The sequence below is a fragment of the Chlamydotis macqueenii genome, chromosome 13 (genome assembly GCF_036417535.1).
Source record: "Chlamydotis macqueenii isolate bChlMac1 chromosome 13, bChlMac1.mat, whole genome shotgun sequence".
Taxonomy (NCBI): Eukaryota; Metazoa; Chordata; class Aves; order Otidiformes; family Otididae; genus Chlamydotis; species Chlamydotis macqueenii.
The window spans coordinates 17,142,518-17,168,120 of NC_141568.1; the positions used below are offsets into that span (position 1 = coordinate 17,142,518).

General features: G+C 38.2%; 2 protein-coding genes across 2 annotated transcripts in view; both read right to left on the reverse strand.

Annotated features, from left to right (window-relative positions):
• SLC6A2 (solute carrier family 6 member 2) overlaps nt 1–25,603 on the reverse strand; it is a 416,570-nt gene that overhangs the window by 120,466 nt on the left and 270,501 nt on the right. The gene's annotated exons all lie outside the window — the stretch shown is intronic.
• The window catches only part of DUS2 (dihydrouridine synthase 2), a 31,497-nt gene continuing 30,003 nt past the window's right edge, over nt 24,110–25,603 (reverse strand). The window contains exon 16 of the mRNA XM_086758193.1: nt 24,110–25,282. Coding sequence (XP_086614319.1) covers nt 25,075–25,282 — 208 coding nt within the window. The 3' untranslated portion in view covers nt 24,110–25,074. The remainder of the gene's footprint in view (nt 25,283–25,603) is intronic.

Here is a 25,603-nt window from a genome sequence, read left to right on the forward strand (position 1 = left end):
TTGATGCCTTTCTCGGGGTAGCCAACTCCCTCTCCTGCAGGAAGCCTGAACCATTATGAGGCTCGCACCCAGTCAGCCTGTAGCCTTTTTTTACCTCTAAATCCAAGGTCATGTAGTAAGACAAGCTGGAAAAGTATGTGTAATTGGATTAACCATGGTTAAGAAAAACCCTCATGCATTCTTGAATGAAAACAGGTCTATGATGAACAACTCGGTAAAATATATATAAAATGGCTCTTAGCAGCTAATTTTTGTCTAAAAACTTCTGGGTAATCTTTCACATTTCCAAAGCAGATACATTAGCATTTTTCTTATTGTTAAATAATTGTTGTGTCAGATTACAGCACGTGGAGTAACCATAGCAGTTTCCTGTTCTGCTATACCAGTAGATTATTCATTATGCATGTCCCTGGAGAAAAATACAACCAAACTTGTAGTCTCTATACGGGGAAATTTGAACACAAACAAGTATTTGATCCATCTTCTTTGATAAGATGCTCAGAGTATATACTTCATGAGTATGATAAAAATATAATATTACAGTCCTATTCCTTTCCCTTAACTGTAAAACAAATCTTTTCTCCCCTGTTTGAGATGGTATTCATTCAGAAAATGATGATACACACAGGTCATTAGGCAAGGCTTTTAGCCCTACCTACAGCTGTTAATTAAAAAGGACTATGTATCCTAAAATAAAAGAGTAATTGGTTATGTCATGACCATCTAGCTAACAAGATAAGAATTTACAGACTGTGTAAAAGGTGAGGTGGCATTTAAGCAATTAATAGTTATTTACAGTAACTTTTATAAAGCGTTTTACATCAAAACCAGATATAGCTGTCTGAGTTTCAATTTCTTGCCAGCAATATCCTTTCTTTTTGCCTTGCCTTCACCATATTTTTCTTTTTGCTCTCTGTCCTACTGCATCAAAATGCCCGTCCTTTCTGTATCTGAATTTGTAAAAAGAAAAACACCTTCAAACCCTTTCTATACAGCTAAAGCGTAACTGGGATGTGACTGAAAGTGAGTTGGCAGAAGCCCTAAAACGACTGACGTGGGCTTACATCAACTTCCAGGGACTTATGTCAACCTCTGTGCTTGAGGTCCATGGCATGGATGGCTGAGTTGGTTTTTGCTTGCTATTCAGAGATGAAACGGTGGCAGTAATGAGAGCAACTTTATTTCACTGGTGGTTTTGTAAGGAGGGGGTGCTTTTATTTATTAATTTATTTAATATGCAGAAGTGGTTTCTGTCCTTGCCTCTTTCAGGCTGTGTTATTGCATCCAGATGGGGATACACCTTGATCTGGTCAGAAGCTGGAGTTATTGCGTGTGCCTTGAGAAGGAAGGAACGTGCTTCCTGTGGTATTTGAATTCTTTCCAAACTGGGGCTATTTTCTAGGCGTGTTGTGACTTTCGGCTCCAAAAACCTGAGGGCTACATTGTGCTGTGTTTTATTTTCCACACATCATCCTATGCTGGATAGCTAGGAATTCCTGATCTGCAGCCACATCCCAGATCTGTATTTGTCTTGGAGTAATAGGGATTCCTCCCCCCTTCCTATGGGCAGCAAATCAAACCCAGCTGTGCAACTGTAGCCAGAATAGGCTTTGGAAGAAGCGTGGTCAGGCATTCGTTCTGTATGATTCAATAAAGCAAACAGCCTCGAATGAAGAATATAACGCATGAGGTTGTATTTCATGTGCTTGATCTTGTTCCTGTTTGTGGTTTAATCTGGACCTGTTTAGAAGCCACACACACCAGCGTGGCGTGGAAAGGGCAGATGAGAAAGCACAGAGGAAGACTCCTGGAATCAGCAGATAGCGTTCCCTGGCTGCATCTGTGCTTATGCCTTTTACAGCTGCTATTGAAAAAAACATGAGTACAACAAAGGAAATCTTTTGGCTAGTGGGAATGTGTACTTACACACTTAAACTGATTTGCAAATGGCATACAAACAAAACTATCACAGCCTTTACATCTCTTGTTACTAACGAGGCACATCCATTTTTTAAGCATGCATAACAGTGTTATGTAGAAGAAAGGTACTATTTCAGTATAGAGGCTACGCTCAAGAACGTTACATTCAGCAGTCATATAGGAAAGGGGCTTGCATTCTGCACATAAGGTCATAGGTTATTTATATTTAATATGTGACATCTGGCATTTAAAATAATTTCCTTGGCTAATTACCAGTGCCTGGGTGAAATGTGAAACTTCTGCCATTGGGGAATTAAAAGGAAAACGAAAACAAAAACAAAAGTAGATTGCATAGCACTGGAAAGTTCTGTAGGAAAATTAGGACTAATTCAGGCATTAGAGTACATGGTAACAGGGAGTAATCTGGCTGAACCTGGATAAATTTTAAGTTTTCAGTTAAAATCTTCAGTCATCCTTTTAAGACTCCCCATGCCATGACTTTTAATTACAAAACTCCTATCTAGATCTTGTGCTCAGCATTTGATCAATGGGCATTTGTAATAGAAAGATGACAAAGTTTAGAATAAATAAATAAATAAAATTGCCTACAAGGTATGCACTGACAAAAACATACCTACATAAAAACTTTATGAGGTCACAGTCTCATTTAACCATTTTTACAGTTTTCCCCAAGAAGTTTCATTGCTCTCTTAAACTTACTGCCGTCATACTAGTACACTTCAATATATTTTTCTTCAATATATTTTTACATTAAACAATCATTGCTTTGCTTTATTGTTTGTTTAACATTCTGCCATGTAAAGCAGACATTACTTCATAAAGTTTGCTGCTGCTTTATATTTCTGTATTTTTACAGAGCAGGCTGGAGTCCTCCCATTTGGACGTTACCATCACACGTGTTAAAATGACCAGAGGGTCTAGAAATCTGGCACTTAGCTGCATGGCTCTCTTCACAGTCTTTATATTCATAGTATTTTGCTCTCAGATCATCAAGTGAAAGCAAAATAAAATTATCAGCTGCATTATTACTGATATCAGTATATAAGGACACTCCAGGCACGAGTATTTGCTTCTGAAATGATTGCTTTTACAGATACCTTAGAGTCTTATTACAAAGCCTAAAGTGGTTTGTGAGTGAAATCAGATGACAACTGAGATTGCTACCGGAACAAGAACAAACTCCTTTAATGCACAGTGATGTTTGCATAAGATAAATATTTGCGGAAACTCAAATGAGGTTTCATGAAAGCTCTTAGGCTTGATACAAAGACTAAGCTGGCATTTTACTTGCTTTTCCGTATTTTAACTTTCATTTTTGACTGTTCATTAGCCAGCAAACAGTCCTCTTGTACAGGACTGGGATATATAGAAAATACAGGTTCTGTTCCAAGCTTCCAGTTTCTTGTAGTCTGATCTTCAGACTTCCTCAAAGCGGCACAAGTAATTTGCTATTTATCTAGACACTTAAAACATTGCCTTAGCTTCTCTCTAAGGTGAGGATAATACAACTTCTATTGTCCCTCTTTTTACTTAGACTGCACATGCCTCTGAGTAAGGACTCTCAAGTCTGGAATAGTCCTTATGCACTGTCTTTGAACAGTCGAGCAGCCTGGCCAGATGATTTGGGCTAGTATTTCTCCGGAATTTCTCTGGAAAAGGAGAAGCATCACACAACTCTCCTAGCAAAATCGAAGCCCAGTCTCTCAGCCTTTAACTATTCTATTCTAGGATCTAGATATGCTATGATACTCCTATGATATGGTTTGGTTTGGTTTTCTTCAAGGGTAATGCATGTGCAGTTGAAGGTGCACCAGTTTTTCTGTATTCCAAATACACATTTGATGTCCTTTTATTAGTTTAGATATAACCACAATCTTATGTGCTTATGTCATTCCTCCTTATATATTGTAATTTAATAAATGATACATAGCCTTTGCTTACCAGTAAATTAAGGTTTCTTTATCAGTATGGTTTATATTGGTTCAGAGGTAGCAAAATCATATTTTCCCTCATTACAACTTTTCACCATAATTCATAATAAGAAACTAGAATAAATGTATTGCTAATCTTTTCTTGATATGCATATTCCCAGGTTTCTGTACGAAGCCTGATGGACTCACTCTTCAGTGAGAAGGACTGTCAGCCTTGTGCAAATCAACTCTTTTGTCCTTGACTCAGGTCAGACTAAGCTAACATAAAACAATAGGTTCTAACGCTGCGGGAAACTTTAAAGGCTCCATGGTAGCTTGGATCTTGGACTTCTACCTGGTCTCCGTGGAACTGGATCCATTTTGCAGTCATTAGATCACACGTGCTCACACTACTTGCTTAGTCTGTGCCTAATGAGCTTTCTGACCAAAGCTTTCTGATCCAATCTTAATTTGGATACAACAGGTTTCAGCTGAGAGGCAACAAGTGTTGAACAGAATTGCCATATCCTAGCTGTGGCAGGTGCTTGTGTGTCTTTTTTGCTGTGATCCATTCCAGTATAAAGTCCAACAGGCCGGCCATGTGGTTTACATTTATTTTTTCCTTTGCATTGGAATAGAGGCAGTAGTTTTCATTAGCAGCTCCTGCTTCTCATTTTTTTAGTTGATTGAGTTTCTGCCTAGCTTGCTGTCCAGATTGCATGTAGGAGAGTTTATTCTTCTTTGACACAGCAAGGGCTGGGAGGTTTAACTATTCGATTCAGTCATGGAATCAATCCTCACTACAGTCAGTCATCTGGTATTCTGCTGCTAGTCCTGGTCCTTATCTTTCTACCCTAACCCCTTCCCAGGAATAGGCTTAGCTGCGTCCCCTGGCTCTTTATATCAGACTGGATTGGGATAAGGTACTGCTGTGTATTAAAAATTTATGGAAAATAGAAAAGACAAAACACGGAAAGGAATAACTGATTAAATACTATCTCAGTATCCTTCCAAGCTGGAGAATGAGCTTTTCAATTAAAGAAGTGATCCCAGTCAGCTCTGAAAGAATTATTACTCAGTAAAGGTTCACTCATTTACAATTAATTTATTTTTGCTGTACTTGCAGATTCTAAATATTAATTCATCAGATATGTATGAAGAATGGTTTCGCTGTTAATTTATATTGAACAAAACAACAGAGTTTCAATGAATGATTACATGAAATGGTTTTTTAACACGTAGTCAAACTAGGAATCTTATCCCAAGGATTCGTGTCATCTAGTCAGTGAACAAAACAAAATTGTATGATTAGTCCTTTTTCTTTCCTTATCAAAAAAAGCCACAGATGTCTGAATATGCACAAATAATTGGTCTACAAATGCAAAATAAAATGTTTGACCTGCTGCTTACTCCTTTGGAGACCAGGGCCTGGTGCTCCCATATGTTAAGAAAAAATAATACCAATAAGCCATGAGGAGGTAACTAATGATAAGCTACAGAACAAATATTTTCAGATTAAGAAAACCGGTAAGAGAAAAGGCTAAACTTGTTAAATTCAACATTATGACATTACTTGATCAGTAAGTAATTCTATGAAGTCCTTGCCAAACTTAAATAGATTATCTTCCCATTATAAAATGAAATTTCTCTGAAACAATTGTATAAACCGTGACATTAACAATGATTCATCTTAAAATAAAGCATACTTCAATTCTAAAGCATGATACAGCCTTCTGAGTGGCCAAAATCTTTTTTTCTCATGCACTTCATTGCATAATGTCCTTTTGAGGCATTAAAATTGCTTGGGTTTGGCAGGCTGAAGATATGACTATGCATAAAATATATCATGTGCCCTTATCAGTTAGGTTGTGAATCTAGTTTACACTTAACAGCGTTCAAGACCGGACTGGTTACTGGTAAAAAAAAATTAACTATTCATTTTTATTTTTATTCAGTTTAATTGAAAATGTTGTAGTAGTTACATCCAGAATGGTAGTTAACAATTGGGAGGTGAAGAATATAAGGTAAAGGAAACTAGTCACCTCCATAGTTTAATATCCTTGAAAGAAAGGCACTGTATCAAAGTTAAAAGCTATTTAGGTAGAAAGTAGAATGGAAGACAAAAAAAAAAGTATTAGAACACTTCTATGTACTATATATGTCGCATCCACAAGGTAGCAGAAACAGAGCAAAATGCTGTTTTGTCCTTGAAAACTTACATCCCTTAAACAAAATCAAGGTTTGTAAAAGATGCTGGGTTGACAAAACCAAAGAAAAGCAACCAACACAAACAGTACAGTTTAGGCAGCAAATTATAAACAAACCTGTGCCCTACACTGTGAACTCCAGTGAGCACATTTCAGTGTACTCACTCCTCCCCTCTCTCACTGCTCTTCCTCTGTAGTAGGAAGACTGACACGTGCAATGTCAGAGATGGAGGTGTCTTTGTTACGTTGACACCTGCAGACTAACACTGCTGAACTACTGGTTGGAAACAGATTCTGGTCAGAACTGATTTTGTATGGCTTCAGCCAATATCCTGAAGATTAAAAGATGCCATACATTTCTCAAACTATCTTCAAGGTCTTTTCCACAGATGGAAGACTAAAAGAAACCAGAGTTTTAGCAATCACTGCTATGAAACAAATATCTGGATGAAAAAAATGCAAAACCTTGTAAGATCTAAAAAAAGTGAGAACTATTGCATGGCACAGAGTAAAGTGTTCTTTCATAGGGACATAAGGAGGTTTTAAAGATACGTTTTTGATAAAGATAATCCAATGGGTGAAAATTCACAAAAAGAGAGAGTTTGATAACCACTTAAGAAAGAAAAAAAAATATCAAGAAAGCAAGAAAGATATTCCAACTGGGAATTTATCTAATTACAAAGAAAAAATACCAAACTTTAAGATTATTGTTTTGCCTATTCTGTCTCCCCTTACTTGTTCTATTTTTATAGACTAAAAGCCAAGAAAACATTATCAAAAAGATGGATCATTTTTCCAGGCAAAATATCTGCTGATATGGCATCTAACTTTTATCCTATTATAAACAAAGAAAATAGGCAGTAGACATAAAGGTTTTAATGTAAACACCTAGAAGAGGAAGATGTTACAGAAGGAGAGTAATGTAAAGAAATGAGTAAATACACTTGCATGTAGGCACCACTGCCAGTGCCCTCCATGGAGCCACAGCAAATAAACTAATGGAAATGGGGGCCATACATACAGACCCTCACCTGGTCAGCCGTTGAGACAGCAGGAAGAGAGGTGGGACAACAAATGACACATTTTCAAAAGACTACAGTAGTGTGATGGCAACGCTGTCCCTGTAAACAGACATTCATGGCACACTAGCTGGTGGTAACAGATATCAGGATGATATTGGCCTATTTCCTATCTAAATAAAACCAAACATCCTCTTTTCCAAGTCTTGTTCAGTCTGCAACTGAACAGTCCAAAATGTTTTCTGAAACATGTAACAGAAAAAGATTTTAGTTAAGCAGAGGGTCCTGAGGAATAACGTGTTTTAGCAATAGTGCGCACAGTAGTAATATGCATTAGGTTAACGTCCTCTCAGAGCAGGAGGTTATGGGTTGAAGCAGTTAAAGTGAAAATAGCTCATAAATACAGTTGAAAAAAGGAACGAATTAACCATAAAACCACCAAAATTACAGTTTTTTAAACAGAAGGGTGGAACTAAGGTTTGGTGTTTTTTTTTTTTAATTTAATATTTATAAATTAACATAAAATTATCAATACAGGGAGGCACTAGTACTTTCATGAAAATTTTGTCCGTGACTTAATAAACCCTTTTGCTAAACTAAATGTACTCACAGACAACAAAAGGCAAAGTCTCTGGAATGCGATACTTGGTTTCCATTTGAATTAAAACATATACATCTTCTCCAGTCTTGCTCAATTAAAAAAGAAGAAGCAATCCATCAGCCATGCAGTGGTTTCTGCTGGGCAGGGATTCAGGAGGAAGTAGTCAGCAGGACTGTACGTACCCACAATCGCTATAATGCATTACTTTTTTTAGCATGTAGTAGCATTAAGCTGTCCTGAAGGCTTTGACATGCTTTTGCTCAGAGAAAAAAAATGCTGAAGAGAACAGCAGCTGCCCTTCTTGGTGCTCTTCGGCAGGCAGACTTTAATCCTCTGGGTTTATACAGTTGTTCAAGAAACATTAAAAGGAAAAGTCGTCTAAAGCACCAGAGGCACCAAGTGGGAAATTGCTTGCTCAAAGTTTTACCTATATTAAGAAAAAGTGTATTTTATGCTTTAAAAATTGTTGTGGTAGCACTTTCCAAAACCAATCTATTAAAGACCCATATCACAGAATACTGTTTCATATTTATTATCACAAGGGGAGGGGTGTGTCTGCTACAGTATGACCATAAACTGGAAATGAATCTTTTCCAGTCAAGACAGTACATGAAAGTTATTCATCTAGCAGCTTCCAAAGTTGTAAACCCAGTTCAACTGGCTACCAGGCTCTGACTGTGTTTGGTACAAAACAATTGGTATGTTCCAGTGAATCAGACAAAAGATCAAACTAAAAATAGTTTCAACATTGGTATTTATATACCTTCAGAGCATTAAAAACAGCCTTACTGGATTTCTTAGGCTTTTTCTCATTGGGAATGCCCTAACAAATTATAGTGAGACTGTTATAAAATTGATTGTAAGCGTTTAAAATTAAGCCTTGAAATTAAAGTCGAAAACAACTGTAAGCCAAGAAATGTTACTGTTAGAGTAAAACTTGAAAGAAATCCAAACTTGTTAAGGCATAGAACCTCATATAGTATATCCAAGCAATGTTAACTCTTTCCTATGTCTTTTAGCTGGAAAATAAATTTGATCCATCTTTTAATATTATTTTAATCTGGGATTACAATCTCTAATTACAGTAGATGATGTCAAACATTTGGTGTTAATGTACAGTGTTCCTGGTGTCAATAACTTTGTGAAATAGCTAAAACTCTTCAGTTAATTAAATGTATCATCAATTCACTGTGTGAGGCTTCATGTTAGGAAATAGTAGCTATGTGTGGTTTATAATGCTAAGAGAATCACAAATAAGAAAGATCCTAAAAGGAAAGGAATGGTTGCCAGTAAACTGTACAAGACCAAAGGTTAAGTAACTCTCAGAACATGTGGTTATGGGTCGAAGTAGTTAAAGGCAAAATATCCCAGAAATACATTTCAGAGAATGAACTAATTAACCCATAAAATCACCAGAATGACAGATATTTAAACAAAAGGGTGGGAATAATTCCTTTTAGGGAAATCTACTTCAATATTTGTAATATAACTGGCCCAAATTTGACTCAAAATTTAAAATGTCATTAGAATTGTGTAGGATTTAAATTCCTTTGTACTTAATATCTCTGCATTTCTCAGTAGTGGCTCAAACACTCAAGAAAAACAGTATTCTTGAAGGGAAGTTTTTATTTTTTTGTGCTTCATTTTAGGGTGTGTTTCTGTAACACCTTAAGCCAACCTAGTTGACAGTTGCCATAGCCTGGCCCTCCACCCTGCCCTCAGTTGTTCAGTGATTTGTGCTGCTGTGCGTACTGTGCAGTAACTCAGCTCAGGGATGTGAGCCAGTTACAAACTAGCTCTCCAAAGAAAGCAACTTTTTGTCTCCGTTCCCTGAACTGGCTTATTATATGGTAGCACGAGTGGCACAAGGGAGGGCCCTCAGCTAGCTGGTTTTCATGCATCTTTGATATAAGGTCCTAGAGAACCCCTGGGACCATCAGCTGTCCAACAGTCAGTGGCTAACCATCTTTCTATGAGCCCCATAGTCCACAGTCTAAATAGTGACTTAATTAGCTTTCAGTTCCACTAGTATGGCAAGCTAGTAAATTAAACAGATGAAACTTCACTAAATCTGATACCTCTGACAAGGGAACAGTAACATCTTTCAGCAGAAAGTCACAAATCACCCGGCATGACTTGTTATAAATCGTTAGAACCAACAGAGTAAAGGTGCAGTGAGACATCTGCACCAGTCGAACACTTCTCTGTTCCAGACAGGAGGGTTTCTGCACGCTTTCTGTCATATGACCCTCAGAGAACTGACTTGACTCACCAAACCAGATGGAAATGTCTCTCTCACTTTTGCTGTGTTAATTTTCTGCCCGAGGCAGTGTAAGGTGGGAATGGAATCACTTACTTTTGGAAGCAGCAGGTTTTTTTTCAGCTCAGCCTGCTGCCTTTGCTCCTGAGGCTATGGATGCATGTCCTGGTCTGATTGCTGTGGGGTTCGGTGCAGAGGCCACCTCTCCCAGCCACCTACACAGCTAACACAGCGAAGCAGTGAACATTCCCTTTTCAGTTACAGTAAAAATGAGCCATGTTAGCCCACACAGCTTAAACAGCAGATCTTCCTTAACTCCCTTTGAAAGTGAGGATGGAACATGTATCGTGGTCATAACTTTATCACCTTCATTTTCTTCACCAACAACCCACCTGCCTATGCCCCAGAGACAGTTCTCTGAGGTATCTTTTGGGTGTGTACCAGAGCTCTCTCATTATGCACCTATTTTGCAATGAGTCCACAACAGACATGTGAAAATCAGGGCTTAGCATATAGCCCCTTCCTGTTCCTGTTGTGCCTTCTACACACCTTCTCCATTAAAAAAAAAAGTAAAAGAGCAATTTGTACCAACTGAACATACTCAGTTTCAAAAAAATAAGCTACTGATAAGGATGAGCCTGCTGCTTCAACATAAACTGTTGATTGCTTGCCTTGCACCAAAGTGCAGAGAGAGAAAAAAAAAAAAAAAAAAGCTTTTAAAACATGGGAGTACCTGCAGGTTGGCTCAAACCACGATCTACGGAGAATGAATGCAGAGCAGCAAATGCACAATCACAGGTTTCTGACCTACAAGACTTGCAGGAAAAGCCAGCCCAAGTCAGGCAGAGTACAGAAATCACTGGAATCGGTTCAATTTGACTGAATGCCAGAGCGCCTTTAATCTAGGGAACAGAGCCAGGCCTGACCCCATTTGCAGGACCTTTGTTGCTGTTTTAAACATATATCTTTACTGTGCCAGATAACAAACCAAAGATATTATTAACTTAGCAATTAAAGAATAATTAGCAAAAGAAGCTTTGATCTGCACCAGTTAGTCAGGCTGCCATTAATGCCAACTAGGTGTATTAAGTACAGATCTTTCTCTAGCAACATTTTAATCAATTTGAATAAATAAAGTAATTTAGGCTACATGCTAAATTGTTACAGCCAAGTCTCAAACGCCTCCTTTACTCATTTATACTTAAAATCAGCAACCTAGCCAGTAAGCTAAGTCGCAGTTATAGCAACAAGTACTAGGAAATAAATTAATATTTACATGTTTGTACTTTGAGACTAATAAGAATATGGTGTTAGGCAATACCAGCTTAATGGTTTCTTCCTGCCCTCTGCACCGCAGAAGCTTGCCGTCTGCTCACCTGCACAGCCACTTGTGAGACCAGCCTGTGTGCCAGACCAAGGGAACTGGCCCAGCTTCGTCCTTTACTGGGAGGAGCAGGGGAGGATTGTTCGGGTCAGGTAAGTTCCCTGATCTGATGCAGAGTGTGGCCCCACAGAAAGCTCTGTCAGCACAACTGTTCAGGGACGGTGTAGTGCCTGCAATAAGCAACGCAGAGCAAGGGTATCTGAAGTTAGTTCTGCTGCCAAATGCTTTGTGTCATGAGACAAACGTGCAAGAGCAGTACCCATACTGTGCATGCCCACAAAGGGCAACAGTGCGAGAGAAACACTCTTGTACACTGCCATTGCATCAATGTTCTTTACAAAGGCCAGTAAAAGAACTGGGAGCAAGTATATAAGTGAACAGATGCTATCTCAAGGATAAATGCTGTGAAGACATTGCTGCAGTGACTTTAAAAGAAAACCTCAATAGCAAAACTTGGAGAAAGGAAGTCTGAAAAATAAATAATGAGGTTTATTACAAGTGATAAAGATAGGACTATTGAATTATTTGCTATAGGATTTTCTCTTGTTAACATTAGCTTTAGAGATACATTTTGCATTCAGTAAAGAGAAGGATAATCACTTCAAAGAATTATCAGAAGTGATATGCAATAGTAAAACATCAGGACAAAACAGACTGAAACTTACATGAAGAGAGAATCTTTAAAGCATTTAGACACCAGTTCATCAATGCATTCCCCTCCCCACAATCCACTCTGAAAACAATCTATCCACTAGGAATGACTGTTGTTCTAAGCCATGGCCCTGATGAATACACTTTTTAGTCTCAGATATGAGTAAGAGCTACAAAAGGTTAAAAAATGTGGGTATAGCTCAGATAAACATCTAAGAGTTCAGAAATTCATCTGAACGCTTTCTGTCAGAAAAAGAATGTGCTGTAAGTCTCGTGAGAAAAAGACTTATTTGTGATGTTGCTGGCACTTTTATTTCTGTTCTCAGCTGGAATATGTTGTGAGTAGTCAACGTCTCACATGGTGTTTTGTCTTCAAGAGTCGTGGGGAAAAAGTTCAGTTCTAAAAATAGAAGATTACGGTGAAACTCTTATCCTATGTAAACTGACTTTGCCTCTTGTTACTAAAAGAGACAATGGGATGGTAAAGTAAAATGTTGGTGAAAACTGAGGAGTTGCATGCAGTTAAAGAAGAAATCATTGTTTTCAATTTACAAGTTAAAGAAACCCCACATATTCAACTTGAAAGACAACTTCTGATTTTTAATTACATAGCACTAAATCAAAAACGCCTCTCTTAATTAACCTAAAACAACAACACTGACAACCACCAAGTTCTTACAGCAGGACCTTGAAATGAAGCTTGACCATGCACAGCAGTAGGACTAGGATCTTAGCTAAGGACGGAGTAAATTGTCTGCAGTAGATAAGTTACTTCGAAAAAATAAATTTCATTTCCAAAATGCCTTATATCAGTCTTTCATCATAAGTCAGCCGGATGTAGTTTCCAGTATTAGTTCTGAAAATGGAACTTGAACTTTTAAATTACTTTGACTTGTTGAATTTTTTTTTACCAACAGCTTTACGTGACAAACACATCTATTTGCAGGGACAGGCTATGGTATCATATGCACATACATTTTCATGCTGTAGCTCCAACAGACTGCTCTGCCTCTCCAAGGGCAGCTACAGAAACAGCACATCGCTTCCACAATGACAGTTTTCCCCTTTGACAGATGAGGTATTTTTTTGCTGAAACAAATGGCTACCATTTCTACTTCCTTGGACTAACTCTACTGGGAAGTCTTTAACAGATTTCTAATGTCACAGACATCCAAGTCACCAGGTAGCTAATGGGGCTGTTCAGCCTGGAGAAGAGAAGGCTCCAGAGAGACCTTATAGCGGCCTTCCAGTACCTGAAGGGGGCTGACAAGAAAGACTGAGAGAAACTCTTCAGCAGGGCCTGTTATGATAGGATGAGGGGTAATGATTTTAAACTGACAGAGGGTAGATGTAGACTGGAAGAACAAGGAAGAAAAGTTTTACAGTGAGGGTGGTGAGATGCTGGAACAGGAAGCCCAGAGAAGTTTTGGATGCTCCATCCCTGGATGTGTTCAAGCTTAGGTTGGATGGAGCTTTGACTGACCTGATCTACTGAAAGATGTCCCTGTCTATGCAGGCAAGTTGGACTAGATGACCTTTAAATATCCCTTCCAACCCAAACTATTCTATGATTCTATGATAAACACTGCTTTTGACAGCAGCGCTGACTTAAACCACCCTTGCCTCCAGGCTTCTTGTTCCTTTCCTTTTCTTTCTCCTTTGTTGTCCTTGAACAACTGTTTGGAGGATTGATGGAAGGGTTGTGGAGAGGAGGTTGTTTTTAACCTGTATCAATTCCCTAATCTGTTTTACCACAAAATCCCATGAACAAGTGTACTGCCACAACTGAGACAGTGACAAAGATGTGGGGAATGGACAGGTGGGGATTGAGGAGCACTGACACGAGAAAAGGTGTTCATCAAACTGCAGCAGCCATCCTGTCTGAGCATAAGACATTTCTGCTGCTCATCTAGGCAGTCAATTAAAGGAGAATTCTTGGAAAGCAAAAAGGTACCAGTTAAAGATGGCAACAAAACCTGTCCTTTAAATAATAAAACTCTTTTAAACTGAAACCATGGGGGTGCCATTTAAATAGTCTGAATAGAATTCAGTGACATCCTTGAAAATATGCACTTTTGGCTGCTTCTTTGCAAACCTGTATTATAGCACATTTACTAAGTGTGCAAAACTGGGCTTGTTTACACAGGGCTTGTGTAGTAGGGACAGTTCTTATTAAAGTTTTACAATTTTTCAAGGGTCATATCTCTCAATGTTGTGTAATCAGAACTCATAGTTCAGCTGGCATTTTATCTGTGCACAAACTACATGATGTTGCCCTTTTCTTCCAAAAAATAACATCTCCCCTTTTAATTCAGACTTGTGTTATGAGGACCAACTTGATATCCACTTTAAAAGTGGATTATATTATAATAAATTATTATTAATTAATATTATATAAAATAATATATACTATATAAAATATTATAATATTATATATAAATTAATATTATATATAATATTACTATAATAAATTCACTTTGTGTAGTTGTGACCCTTGTTATAATAATCTTACTTTGTGTAGTCTTTAAGGAGGTCTCTCCTTCTCTCTTCCAACCCCAGATACTGTTGGAATTGATACTGTTTTTGTATGAACAAGCTTCTTGTTACTGACTCTTGCAGTTTATTGGAAATTTAAAAATTAAAATATGCAGACTATTTTATAACCACATATAAATTTACAAACTTCCAAGATCCAGTATGTTTGCCTATCCCCAAACTAGATTACACAATACAGGCATTTGTAGGAAAAAAATTCATAGACAGATTTTTAAAAGCTCTGTAACACTCAGAAAAGAACTGTTAAGCAGCTGCTCATTCCCCACTTTTATGAATACAGGGTTGAATTATTACTCCATATAATACAGTACTTGTTTTGCCATAAGGTAGGAGGTAATCCCTAACACTTAGTCTGTTTACAGGTCATATCTGCCTCCCCAGTGACACTACCAGAGCCTGGTAAATTTTCTGAAGGGCACTCAGACTAGACTGAATACCTTTCACATACTGACCGATGTATACGCTACCTATATAGAATCTCTATAAAGAGATTCCAAAGAATATGCTTTTGTTTTAGGGAACAGGGGAACTTTTTTGTTTTGTTCCTCCTCTTCCAAATCTTTCCCTTTAGAAATTACTCTTGGTAATCCTGAATGTTTGGGTTTTTTAATCTATAGACAAAAATATGGAGCCAGAAGTCAGATGAAAACTAAAATGCATAAGTCCTTTTAAAGGTATTTCTCTCTTATTTAGATGTAGTAGGAACATGGAGACTGGAGCCAACTGTATTACTTCTGCCAATCTGCCTTGAAGTTCTAGAGTGAATAAAGTCAGAAAGTTCATACGCTTTCCCAGATATCTGTTAAATGGTTCACAGATAACAATGTCTAGTTTCTCTGTCACCTTCTTACACCTTCCAACTGTAAGAAGTACCTGGATTCATCAGGAAAACATACTGTAGAAGATGTCATCACCTCGTTAGTTTAGAAAATAATAGATTCCCAGGAGCAGCATCAAAGAGTATTGAAAAAAAGTAAGTGTGGATCCTGGAACAAATTTTCTTTCAATTCTTTCCCCTGAACCTTTTTCTTCTCCTTACATTTTTCCTTCTCTTTTGCTCTTTGGGACCAGTTCAGTACAGAGGATCTCTCTGCAAACCCTGGCTTCACTCATAGCCAAGTAAAGCAAAGGAGCAAGCTCATTTGCCTGTCTAGAACAATCAGAACTTAAAGTTTCTCGTTCAGAAATCATATGGACCATAAACTGAGCATTTATTTGGCCTCTTTTTCTTTGAGAAAAGAACTGGTATTACAAATCACCTTGTGAATGGAGTTTCCACCTTCCCTGCCTTACTGAAGCATTACTGAACTTCAACATTACACAGGCTTGTGCAGCTGATCCGTAGTAAGAGGTGAACTTCATCACAGTGCCTGTAATTGCCAGTCCTTTCAGATCTGCCAGTCTGACTACACACGGAGCCACTCCCTAACCTGGTTCTGTCAAAATAATCTGCTTTTTGTGGCAAATGATCAGAGAACCTCAGGAAAGGAATGAAAGAAAAATGTTCTTTTCTTGTTTGCTCCTGTTACTCAAGGGACTGGACAAGGTTCTCAATGACAGTTGGTTACCATGGCTAGTAATACCCCAAAATAAAGTGAATGAATACTATGATCTAGAAGAAAGGAGTGAAGTCTCACTAGGAAGCCCTAGGAGTATAACAGGAGTAGGCAACTGTATATTTGGAAAAAAAGTCTTTACATTCTAATGATGAGTTTAGCCTCTGGCACTTCTATTTTAAAAACAATCTTTTACAATTAAAATGACTTAACTTAGAAACTGCTGCAAGATTAAATATATTTGCTCTCCTGACCACGTTTTGAATTGCCACAACTTTTGTTTCCTGCAGACTGACCCCCCTCCAAACACTAAATGCTGATATCTGATGTGCATACAGAAGAGGCACAGCATCTGTTACACACTCAAGAAACAACTCTGCCTTACTGCCAGGAAAGACAACTCACTTTGTACAAGAATGCTATTTGTCTGTTAGCCATGCAAGAATCCACTTAGCTTCCATTTCAGCTCATTTGTAGTTGCCAATATCTACCCTTTAAATACTTACAGCTGCCACTTCTGTGTTGAAAAAGTATCTATTTTCATCTTTCATTTAGGAGTGAGACACTGTCCAAAGCATCTGGTAATGTGAACTGCAGGGCCCTGGATAGCCCAGAAACTATATAGCCTGATTCAAAGTCATCCTAGATGAGAATAAGAGTGCTTCAGGAGCAGTTCTTCTGGCAGCAGTAGCCTTGGTTATCAAAAAATTCCACCCAATCAAACCACTCTCTTTTCAAGGCTTGTTTTTATCCTGCATCACCTCCTCAGTCTAGTTAGCCAAATCGTTGTACGTAGTTTCACCTGCAGAACTGAGAGGGCAATGCAGGAGCAGGAAGAAATGTCCAAGGTTACTTTTCTAGAACTGACTTCACAAGACAGCTTGTAAAAACGACTTACCACACTGTATCCAAATCATAGGCAGAGGATTATACAGACACTAATCCAAACATTTTCCAAAGCAGTAATTCGCTAGACAAACATTTAGAAGTATACTGTGGATTCAATAATAATTTCAAAATACTATTAATTTCCAGCACACAGTAGTGGGAGGGCAGAAGAGGTAAAACAAGGTATTTAATTTTAGATTCTACACTTGACTGAATTGTTTATCACCTGCTGTGGTGCCTACTGTGGACTAGCAAGAGGCAATAAAGTGCCTAGGGTTTAAAAGATACAGTCTTCCCTAAAATCATAATCTATGCTCAGAAATGGAAGTTTCCATCACAAACTCTCATTGCTGCCATAAGCATCAAAATTGATGGGTAGTCCATCAGAACTACAACTATTTTACCATAAAATAATGTCGATGCTGGCCCACCAACTTTTCCCATTGTGACTGAGAGTGTATGTACACTGTAGGCATTTTTAGCACGACAGCTCAGGCATGCAGAGCCAGCCTGGCTATAAAGCAGCTGTATTAGCTGCTGCTAACAGAACCCTTGCAGCACAGATTTAATTGCAAGGGTGCATGATGTTCTACAAAACTGAACAAATACTTGAGAAGTTTAGCCAGCTCCGAGATCTGCTTTGGCCTGGCTGTTCTGCCAGTAGCCAGTCATTTTAACTGGTATTTTAACAATACAATTTCAACTACTTGGAAGTAACATTTGTCTTAGCTGCTCTCAGGAATCACAGAGCTTGCAAAGCAAACTGTTTCCCCATGCACAGTGTTCTTACCCACAAGGGCTCTACTGCCACAATTCTCACCATTTGCAGGGATAATTTGATGAAAAAAAATTACAACTCAGATTTGACAAATATGAACCCTGCCCATAAACAAGATCTACAAACACAAAGGCTAGGCTGCCAAGAAGTACTTCTTGGCTGTCGTTGTACTGACTTATCCTAGGTGAAAAATGTTGACTTCAGCAGTTTCCATTTCCCCTGCTTAGGCACTCTCCGTTCCCAGGTACCCTTTTTTTTGCCTAGGTGCCATCCTTGCTGTTGTGCCACCACTCATACTTGTGTGGTCCCAGAGTGATATCAGATCAGGGAACTGATTCACCTGAAAAATAAAATCAATCATAAGCAAGCGTCTGTGGTGTCACAACGGAGGAGGTAACAAGCAACAAAGACTGCAACAAGAGGCAGGAGGCAAGGACTCGATAACTCGGTTTGAACCACAGCATATTATGTGAGCCTTGAAAACATACAACCTCTCTATGATAACAGAGGAACTGGAACTGTAAAGGGATGAAATTACTGGTAAGTCTAAATAGCTCAAGGAAAGAGCTCAGAATAGATGTCAAGTCAGCTTTCATAGTACCTTGCCTTAGTTACATCCCCACACTTTTCGAGAAAGTAAGTGTTTAACATGTTTGAACTGAATGCTGCAGTAGTTTCTTTAGTAGCTTTGAGTGTCTCTGAGAACTGTGTGTTATTTGTTTCAGGAATGATTAGTCCCAAGAATACACTGACAGCATAGTTCAAACACAGTAACATTTTAATACACCTGTGAGACTCAAGGACAGATAGCAACTTGCTGAACTGATGGTCATTCAATACCCCTTTCTGGCATTCTTCAGTTCACCTCCCATCTCAGTAAAATACAATACCTTTCATGAAAAATCTCATGCAGTCCCCATGAAGTACTGGATACCAGTTCCTTCTTTTTAAGCACACACTTTAAAAATTTCAAACAGAAAAAGGCAAAAAAATTTCAAACAGCTTGAGGCAAAATTTCAAGTCTGAATAGCTTTTAAGTTTGTGAGAACTTAGATCTGAAATACATTACTTTAATCCATCTCATTTACCCAGTGGTTCATCCTGTGTAAGTAATTCAGTCTAAAGCTTTATAGTTAACTAGCAAAAACTTGAAACAATGCTGATCTCCATTTTAAATAATCTCCTGTTAAGTATATCACTATTTCCCATATTGGTAGTGGGTAGATCTGAATTCAGGACATTATCCAGTATCTCAGAACCATATCTAAATCCCCAATAAAAGCACTCAGGGAGATGGTAAATCATTATACTCTATGACATTGATATTACTCCATGTAACCCCAGTTCCAGAACCTCGACTATTTTAACTTTCTTCTCATGGTTCATCCAACACACATTTTTTACGCTGTTTTATATGAAGTTTTTCCTTCTCCCATGTCTTGGTTATGACACGAGCCCACTCTGAGTCCCTTAGCTTCCTCCTCCTTGACCTCATCCACAGAGAGCACAAAAGGCACAAAGAGATGTACTACAGCATCTCCTCTACTCTTGTGAAAAATGGGTCAGTCAGCTTTCTGCTCCTCCTTACCTTCCACCCTTTGTATAGAGTTATATCCTGTCTGCCCTACCTTTCATATTTGTTCTCTTAGACGGTAAATTCTTCATAGCAAATGTTCCATATACTCTTAACACTTGGCCCATTTTGGATGTTGCTATAATATAGACAATACAACTATATTCCACACAGACCTGAACTTCATCTCACAATAATAACAAAAAACCCCAAACCCTGTGCATAATTGCTAATGTTTTTAAGTCATAAAGGTCACGTTGGAGTCTATTTTTAGACATTGTATTAAGTTTCACTCACTTCTGATAATCTGCATTTTCCTTTTGTGGAGTTATGTTTTGTTTATAGTTTAGAAATTCTGTGTTAGATCTCACATGATGACCTTTAAAATAAAGCGAGCTTAAGATCTTGATATCCACAATGGCGTGGGAGTCTATAAAGATGTGGTTGAAGATACTTGCTTCTCGCTAGGAGGAAACTAATGACAGATCATGCCACTTCCTCACTTATCAAGGAAGATCCTCTTGGTGCTAGTTTTATGTTAAACTACAGCAGTTCATGATGCACTGTGGGTGTATTTATAATACATATACACAGATTGTTGACAGAGCTCAATACTGTATATTGTTCATTAATTGACTCATCTATGCAAATTAGCAGAATAAACTTGATAGCTTTTATCTGCTATGCAAAGGTTATGAACTTGTCCACAAAACACTGAGCAGTAAATAGATGAGAAGTATACTGGATAGAAATATGCCAGACATTTCCCAGTTGAGGATATTAGACAATTGCACATCCAGTTGATCTGTACCTTCTCATCCTGCTAATGTTTGTGCTAATTTGGATAGAAGTGTCAAAGAATTAAAATCGTTACATTCTTTTAGGAGATCAGCCGCATCAGACAGTAACAGTACAAACTCCACAGACGCCTGGATCACTGACCATGAGTCCTGATCTGGAGATACTATATTTGAAAGGGCTGGAAAAGAAGTTAATAGCTCTTTTATTTTTCTACCACTGATGTTTGTGCTGAGGTTATCAGCAGGATGTTTCACGCTAAGAACTGGACTGGAAGCAGCAGCTCACTCCACTTCAGTTAAAACATCCTTATTACCTGCATAGGTATTATCATGAGCACAGGGGCTAGAGCAAAGGCTCCCTCATCAAGTTGTGTTTTCCACCTTCATAATTCATCTGAGACATTTTTGCTACATTGCTGTGCTAGCCAGTCTTTACAAGCCAAGCAAGGCACTTCAGGTGTTGGCTGACATTTGCTGGCAGATTTTCCTGGGGCTAGCAGAGAGGTGGCCACTCCCAGCTGTCTGCTTGGCCCCTGTACTAGATGCCCCTGAAGGGATACACGCATGTTCCTGAGGACCCCCGTCACAGCCTGAAGAAGTAATATAACAAAAACCAACAGTGACACCAGTTAAATGCTACCAGCTGTGCACTACAGAAGTCAGGGAAGAAGTATGTGTGCTGTTCAGTGATTTCTACCTACAGAAGCAGTCATTGTCAAGAAAAGGCAGAAGACAACAGAGAGATGACTTTGTCATCCCAGCTAAATGCCTTCTTGACTGGAAGTCAACACCTGTACAATACTGTTCTAGTAACTCAGGTGTAACAGCAGAATCCCAAATTCATTTTCCTTCACCCAGGGATGCAAGAAAGGCTTGCAGTAGAAATTCAGGGATTAACAAGGTGATTGTTTATGTTCAGATAAAAAGATTGGTCAGCTTGACATGCCTACTCTAAATATTTAGGGGGAAGAAAAGAATGGTATTTACAAAAGCTAACTTCAGCTTAGTGATGCTAACAAAACAACTGAGCAGAAACTCTTCTGAATTACCATTTAAAAACCCTCTCCTCTCCACCCACACTGACCTGAGTGAAGAGTAGCCTCAATAAGCTAAGATTAGCTTTTTTCAGTATCGTAAAATCTGTTAAAAAGTTACAGACAACTTCTTCTCTAAAGGCTGAGCTGTATTTAGTGAAAATCAGTTTAAGTCACAGAGAACAGCCAACCAAGCTTACTAATGCGAGAAGGAATACAGTTAGCTGCTTTTTGTGACTAGGATCTTAGAACCATAAAAAAACCACCACAGAGTATTACTGCATACTAAACTGAGGAATATCCCTCCCATTTGCCGATAGGCACTTTTATCTTTGCAACCAGCAGGAATGAACTGCAGACCTAGGTGAGAATTCTGGCCTTGGAACAGAAACTTTTGCCATTGGCCCCAGGTACTCAGTTTGTAATAATATAATTAGAGGACTAGAATGTGCTAAAACAACACAGTAGCTGTCTTATCTCTCTCATTTTCCCAGAGGGAAAGTTTTCATGGCTTGAGGATCTGGTTTGGCTCCCATAAACCCTGAAAAATTTGTAGAGGAGCGTGTTCACTTTTTGTACATGCATTCACCCAGAAACGTCATTATTGTCGTGTTTTGTTGGGCCATATAGGATGTCAGTACGACAACAGGGTGCATGTGGGGTTGTAAAGCACAGGGGAAGCGAGAAGAGTGAACTGTGTGGGCGAAATGTTCTCTCCGACCAGGTGATCCGGTGAATTCATAGGCTGGGCTGAGGGGGAAACAGTACACAATGGCAGTCTAGCAGTGACAGATGAAGATGCAAGATGTTTTTTAACAGGATGAGGTTAGCTCTTCCTTTCATGGAAATACATCAAGCCTTTCTGGAAAATCTCCTTTTCATCTAAACTTTTTTTTTTTTTTTAGATTAAGATATGTAAAAAAAAAAACCAAACAACAAAGTGGGGATGGAACAAATCTGTTTGTCTTCAGTATGTTTCTCTACAAGAAGAAATGAAATGGAAATTGTCCTCCATCATACTTCGAGCTGCATTTGCTTCTGTAACGCAGTAGCGTAGGGCATCATTTTAAATAAATGATGTATTACACATTTTGTCTCTAACAAAGAATGGAGAATCCTTCTACTACAGACTCACAAGAGTTTAAATAATGTGTATGAACATGAGGAAAATGGGTAAATGCTGAATCTATAGGTAAATGCTGAACCAGTACTATTGTACAGAAAGACAGCAGTGACTAGTTGTTTTTTAATTTTCCCTTTCTCTATCCCTTCACCTCACCATCACTGCCGTTACAGGATATGCACACATCTCTGGTCACACTGCATAGTCATGCATGTTACCTACAACAGTAAGCAAACCACCACTGATTTTACAGTCTACATTGCAATATTTGGCATGCTGATAAGAGTTAATGGGAAAAGATAATTTATTAAATCTCAATCAGTATCCATTATGCAGTATTTATATAGCCTAAGGGCTATAAACACTTTAAGTACTACAACTATTTTCCATGCTCAGGCAGAGCAAACTATGAAAGCTGGTATTAGCTGCGATAAAAGAATGTCACAAGGCAGCAAGATAGTAAACTAGAATTACCATGTCACTGATACGACAGGTAGGCATCATGGTCTAACTGTACAGTGATTTACTGGCTTAATCCTTTAGTCTGAATATTCCAGCTTTCTGAAATCATACCATTCTGATGCCCCTCCGAACACTCCATCTGCCATTCCTGCTCACCTAAGGATCTGAAGACTGATTGTTCAATTAACTTCTGAAAAAAAAAACTACCAAAAAAACCCATTGTATGTCACACAGGGGAAATAAATACATGCTTCTGCTGAAGTGAAACTGTCCCATATTGTTTTTAACACTTCTAAGATCTCATGGGTTTTGTGGTTCATACAGGTACCTCTAACCCACACATGTTTACTTGTGTTCTGTCTAGGGTCCAGGATTTGGCTCTATTTCAGCACAGTGAGAAGAAAACAACGACAATGGTTTCAGCTTTTAAATTGTTTGTTGCCTGGAACTTAAATGATTATGTAACTAGAGCAGATACACAGACGCTCAAGAAATTTGCTTTAAATTTTATAATGATTCAGAGAGCTAGTGAAGCAGTAAAGTACTTAATGGCATTCATGCCCTTGCTGCCTGAGAAACTTAAAGAAAACTGCAGTAGTTAATTTCTTAAGTAAATAAGCATGCACTGAATCAAATCACATAAGTCACTGAGAAACTTCCCAATTCAGTTTGATTAGAGCTTTTTTTTTTCCTAACTCAAGAGTGTTTTCCAACACTTAAAATAAAAAAAAAGTTAAAAAGTACTAGCTTTTAGTTTAATCTTCGTAACTCTTGCTTTCCTCAGACCACAACAACAAAAACCTTTTTATCAGTTTCTGTTTAAGAAGTTTAACATAAAGACCTACGACCAAATGCTAACGATCCTTGCTAAAACCAGTGCACAGAATAGACAGTGGCAAGTATATAGCCATGCACAGCACATGCAGCATTCCAACACTGCATTGATAATTTTACAAATCAAAAAAAAAAAAAAATCATCTTATTAGGAAAGGTACAATGTTTATACAGTTCTAAAACAGCTAAAAAGTACAGATTGAAGATCTGTACTCAAATCAAGTTCTGTCACCTCTACGCAATAGAATGCTAATTTAAAAAAATCCATGTTCACAGCTATAGATAGATTATAACCATTTCAGTTACAATCACCAAGCAATAGTTTTTAAAGACACTTAAACAGGAAGCTCATTTTTCATATTAAAAATGATTACATGCAGCATTAACAAATGTATGGAGACTATCAAGGAAAATTAAGTTAAAATGAATCAAGTGTCAGATTTGTATTACAGTGCTTTGTAAACTCTCACAAGAGGATATCTCTCAGACAATAACTTCCTAAAAATGGAAAACAGAGACTCTCCCATAAGGGCAAGGGAAAAGTACTTATTTATTTATCCAATAAATATTTAACAGGCAGATTCACATTAACTCCTACAATACAGCTTCATTTGGAGCTAAGTGAATACCACACATGTATATTTTTTAAGTCTCCTCTCATAAAACAACTGAGGTTAATACTCCTTTGAGTAAGGATGACTGGACTAGCCTCCCTCTGGAGCTCATCAATTCTCCTCCTTAACTGACCTAGGCAACTGTTGCTTGACAATACATGAAGCACTCCCTCCTCCTCAAAGGCTTCCCATTTTGCTTTTAATGTTTTTCATCAGCTTTGTCATCAGAAACTCTGAATAAATGCCTCAAACATTGGCCTCCTGCACTATGGTACAAATGGAAACTTAAGCCTTACAGGCCATCTCATCAACACAGCTTCTAGACTCAGAGTCCAAATATAAGCAGACTCCTGTTTAATAAGGCAACAACTCTCAAGTATGTTGAGCTTGTAGGTTTGATTAAAGTGGTAAAAAAATGCTTTTGTGAATGAAGGCTTCTTTCTAGCTAACACCTGTTTGGGACCTCTTGCAATCTTGCCAGTTAACGTCTTTGAAAAGCATGCCCTTCTGCAGGTCATAACGGGTAAGTAAAAACCAAACCAAAACAAAAAACATCCTACCTCCCCCTTCTCCCCCAGCAACCTAAGGCATGCTTACTCTTTGAATCAGAGAGCAGCTGAGCTGACATGTGGCTCACTCGCCAGCTTTCTGAAATTGCAGTACTGGGGAACTCTAGGATTTTGATATTCAAACTCTGTATTTGTACCGCCAACATTTAACCTCACATTCCAGGGTGGGGTTGGGCTCAGAGCCCGGGACATTCCAAAAAACATTCCGACCAGCAAGGCCCCGGAGGTAGCCCCATAGTGAGAGCATCCACACTAAAAGGCTAGTAAAAATATCTTTGCATTCCCATTCACGTTTCTAACAAGCAGAGTACAGGCTACAGGGGGGACAAGCTACAGTTCACACCATACTCACGGTTCACACTTTGGCAGGTACTGTTACGAATAGTTTCTGCTGCATCAGTATCAAGAAATAAAACATAACTGCTTTTTTGTTTGCTTGCTGTAGCCTTGTGACAGAAAAGAAACAGTTGCTTCACTGAATTCCATAGGATTAATAGTGAAACATTTTCACTAAGCAAATACCTAAAATAGAGCACAGCTTTGGTTAGTATTGACCAAGTATGATATTCACACCACATTACACTAATTAAAAAAAAAAAAAAATAAAATAAAAGAAAATAAAATATTTCTGAAAATTGAGGTTAAATATCCTCCAACCCAGCTGTGGTCTCAGTTGCCACCCTATGCAAGAATGCAGAAGTGCAATGGCCGGATCATTAAATACTGCAGAAGTCAGCATATTTTTCTGAAAAAAAATATTAAAAAGTCTGCCACCTTCTGTTTATAAAACATACAGCAGAAAAGAGAAGAGAAACTCTCTTTTTGCAGGAGAAACTCATACAG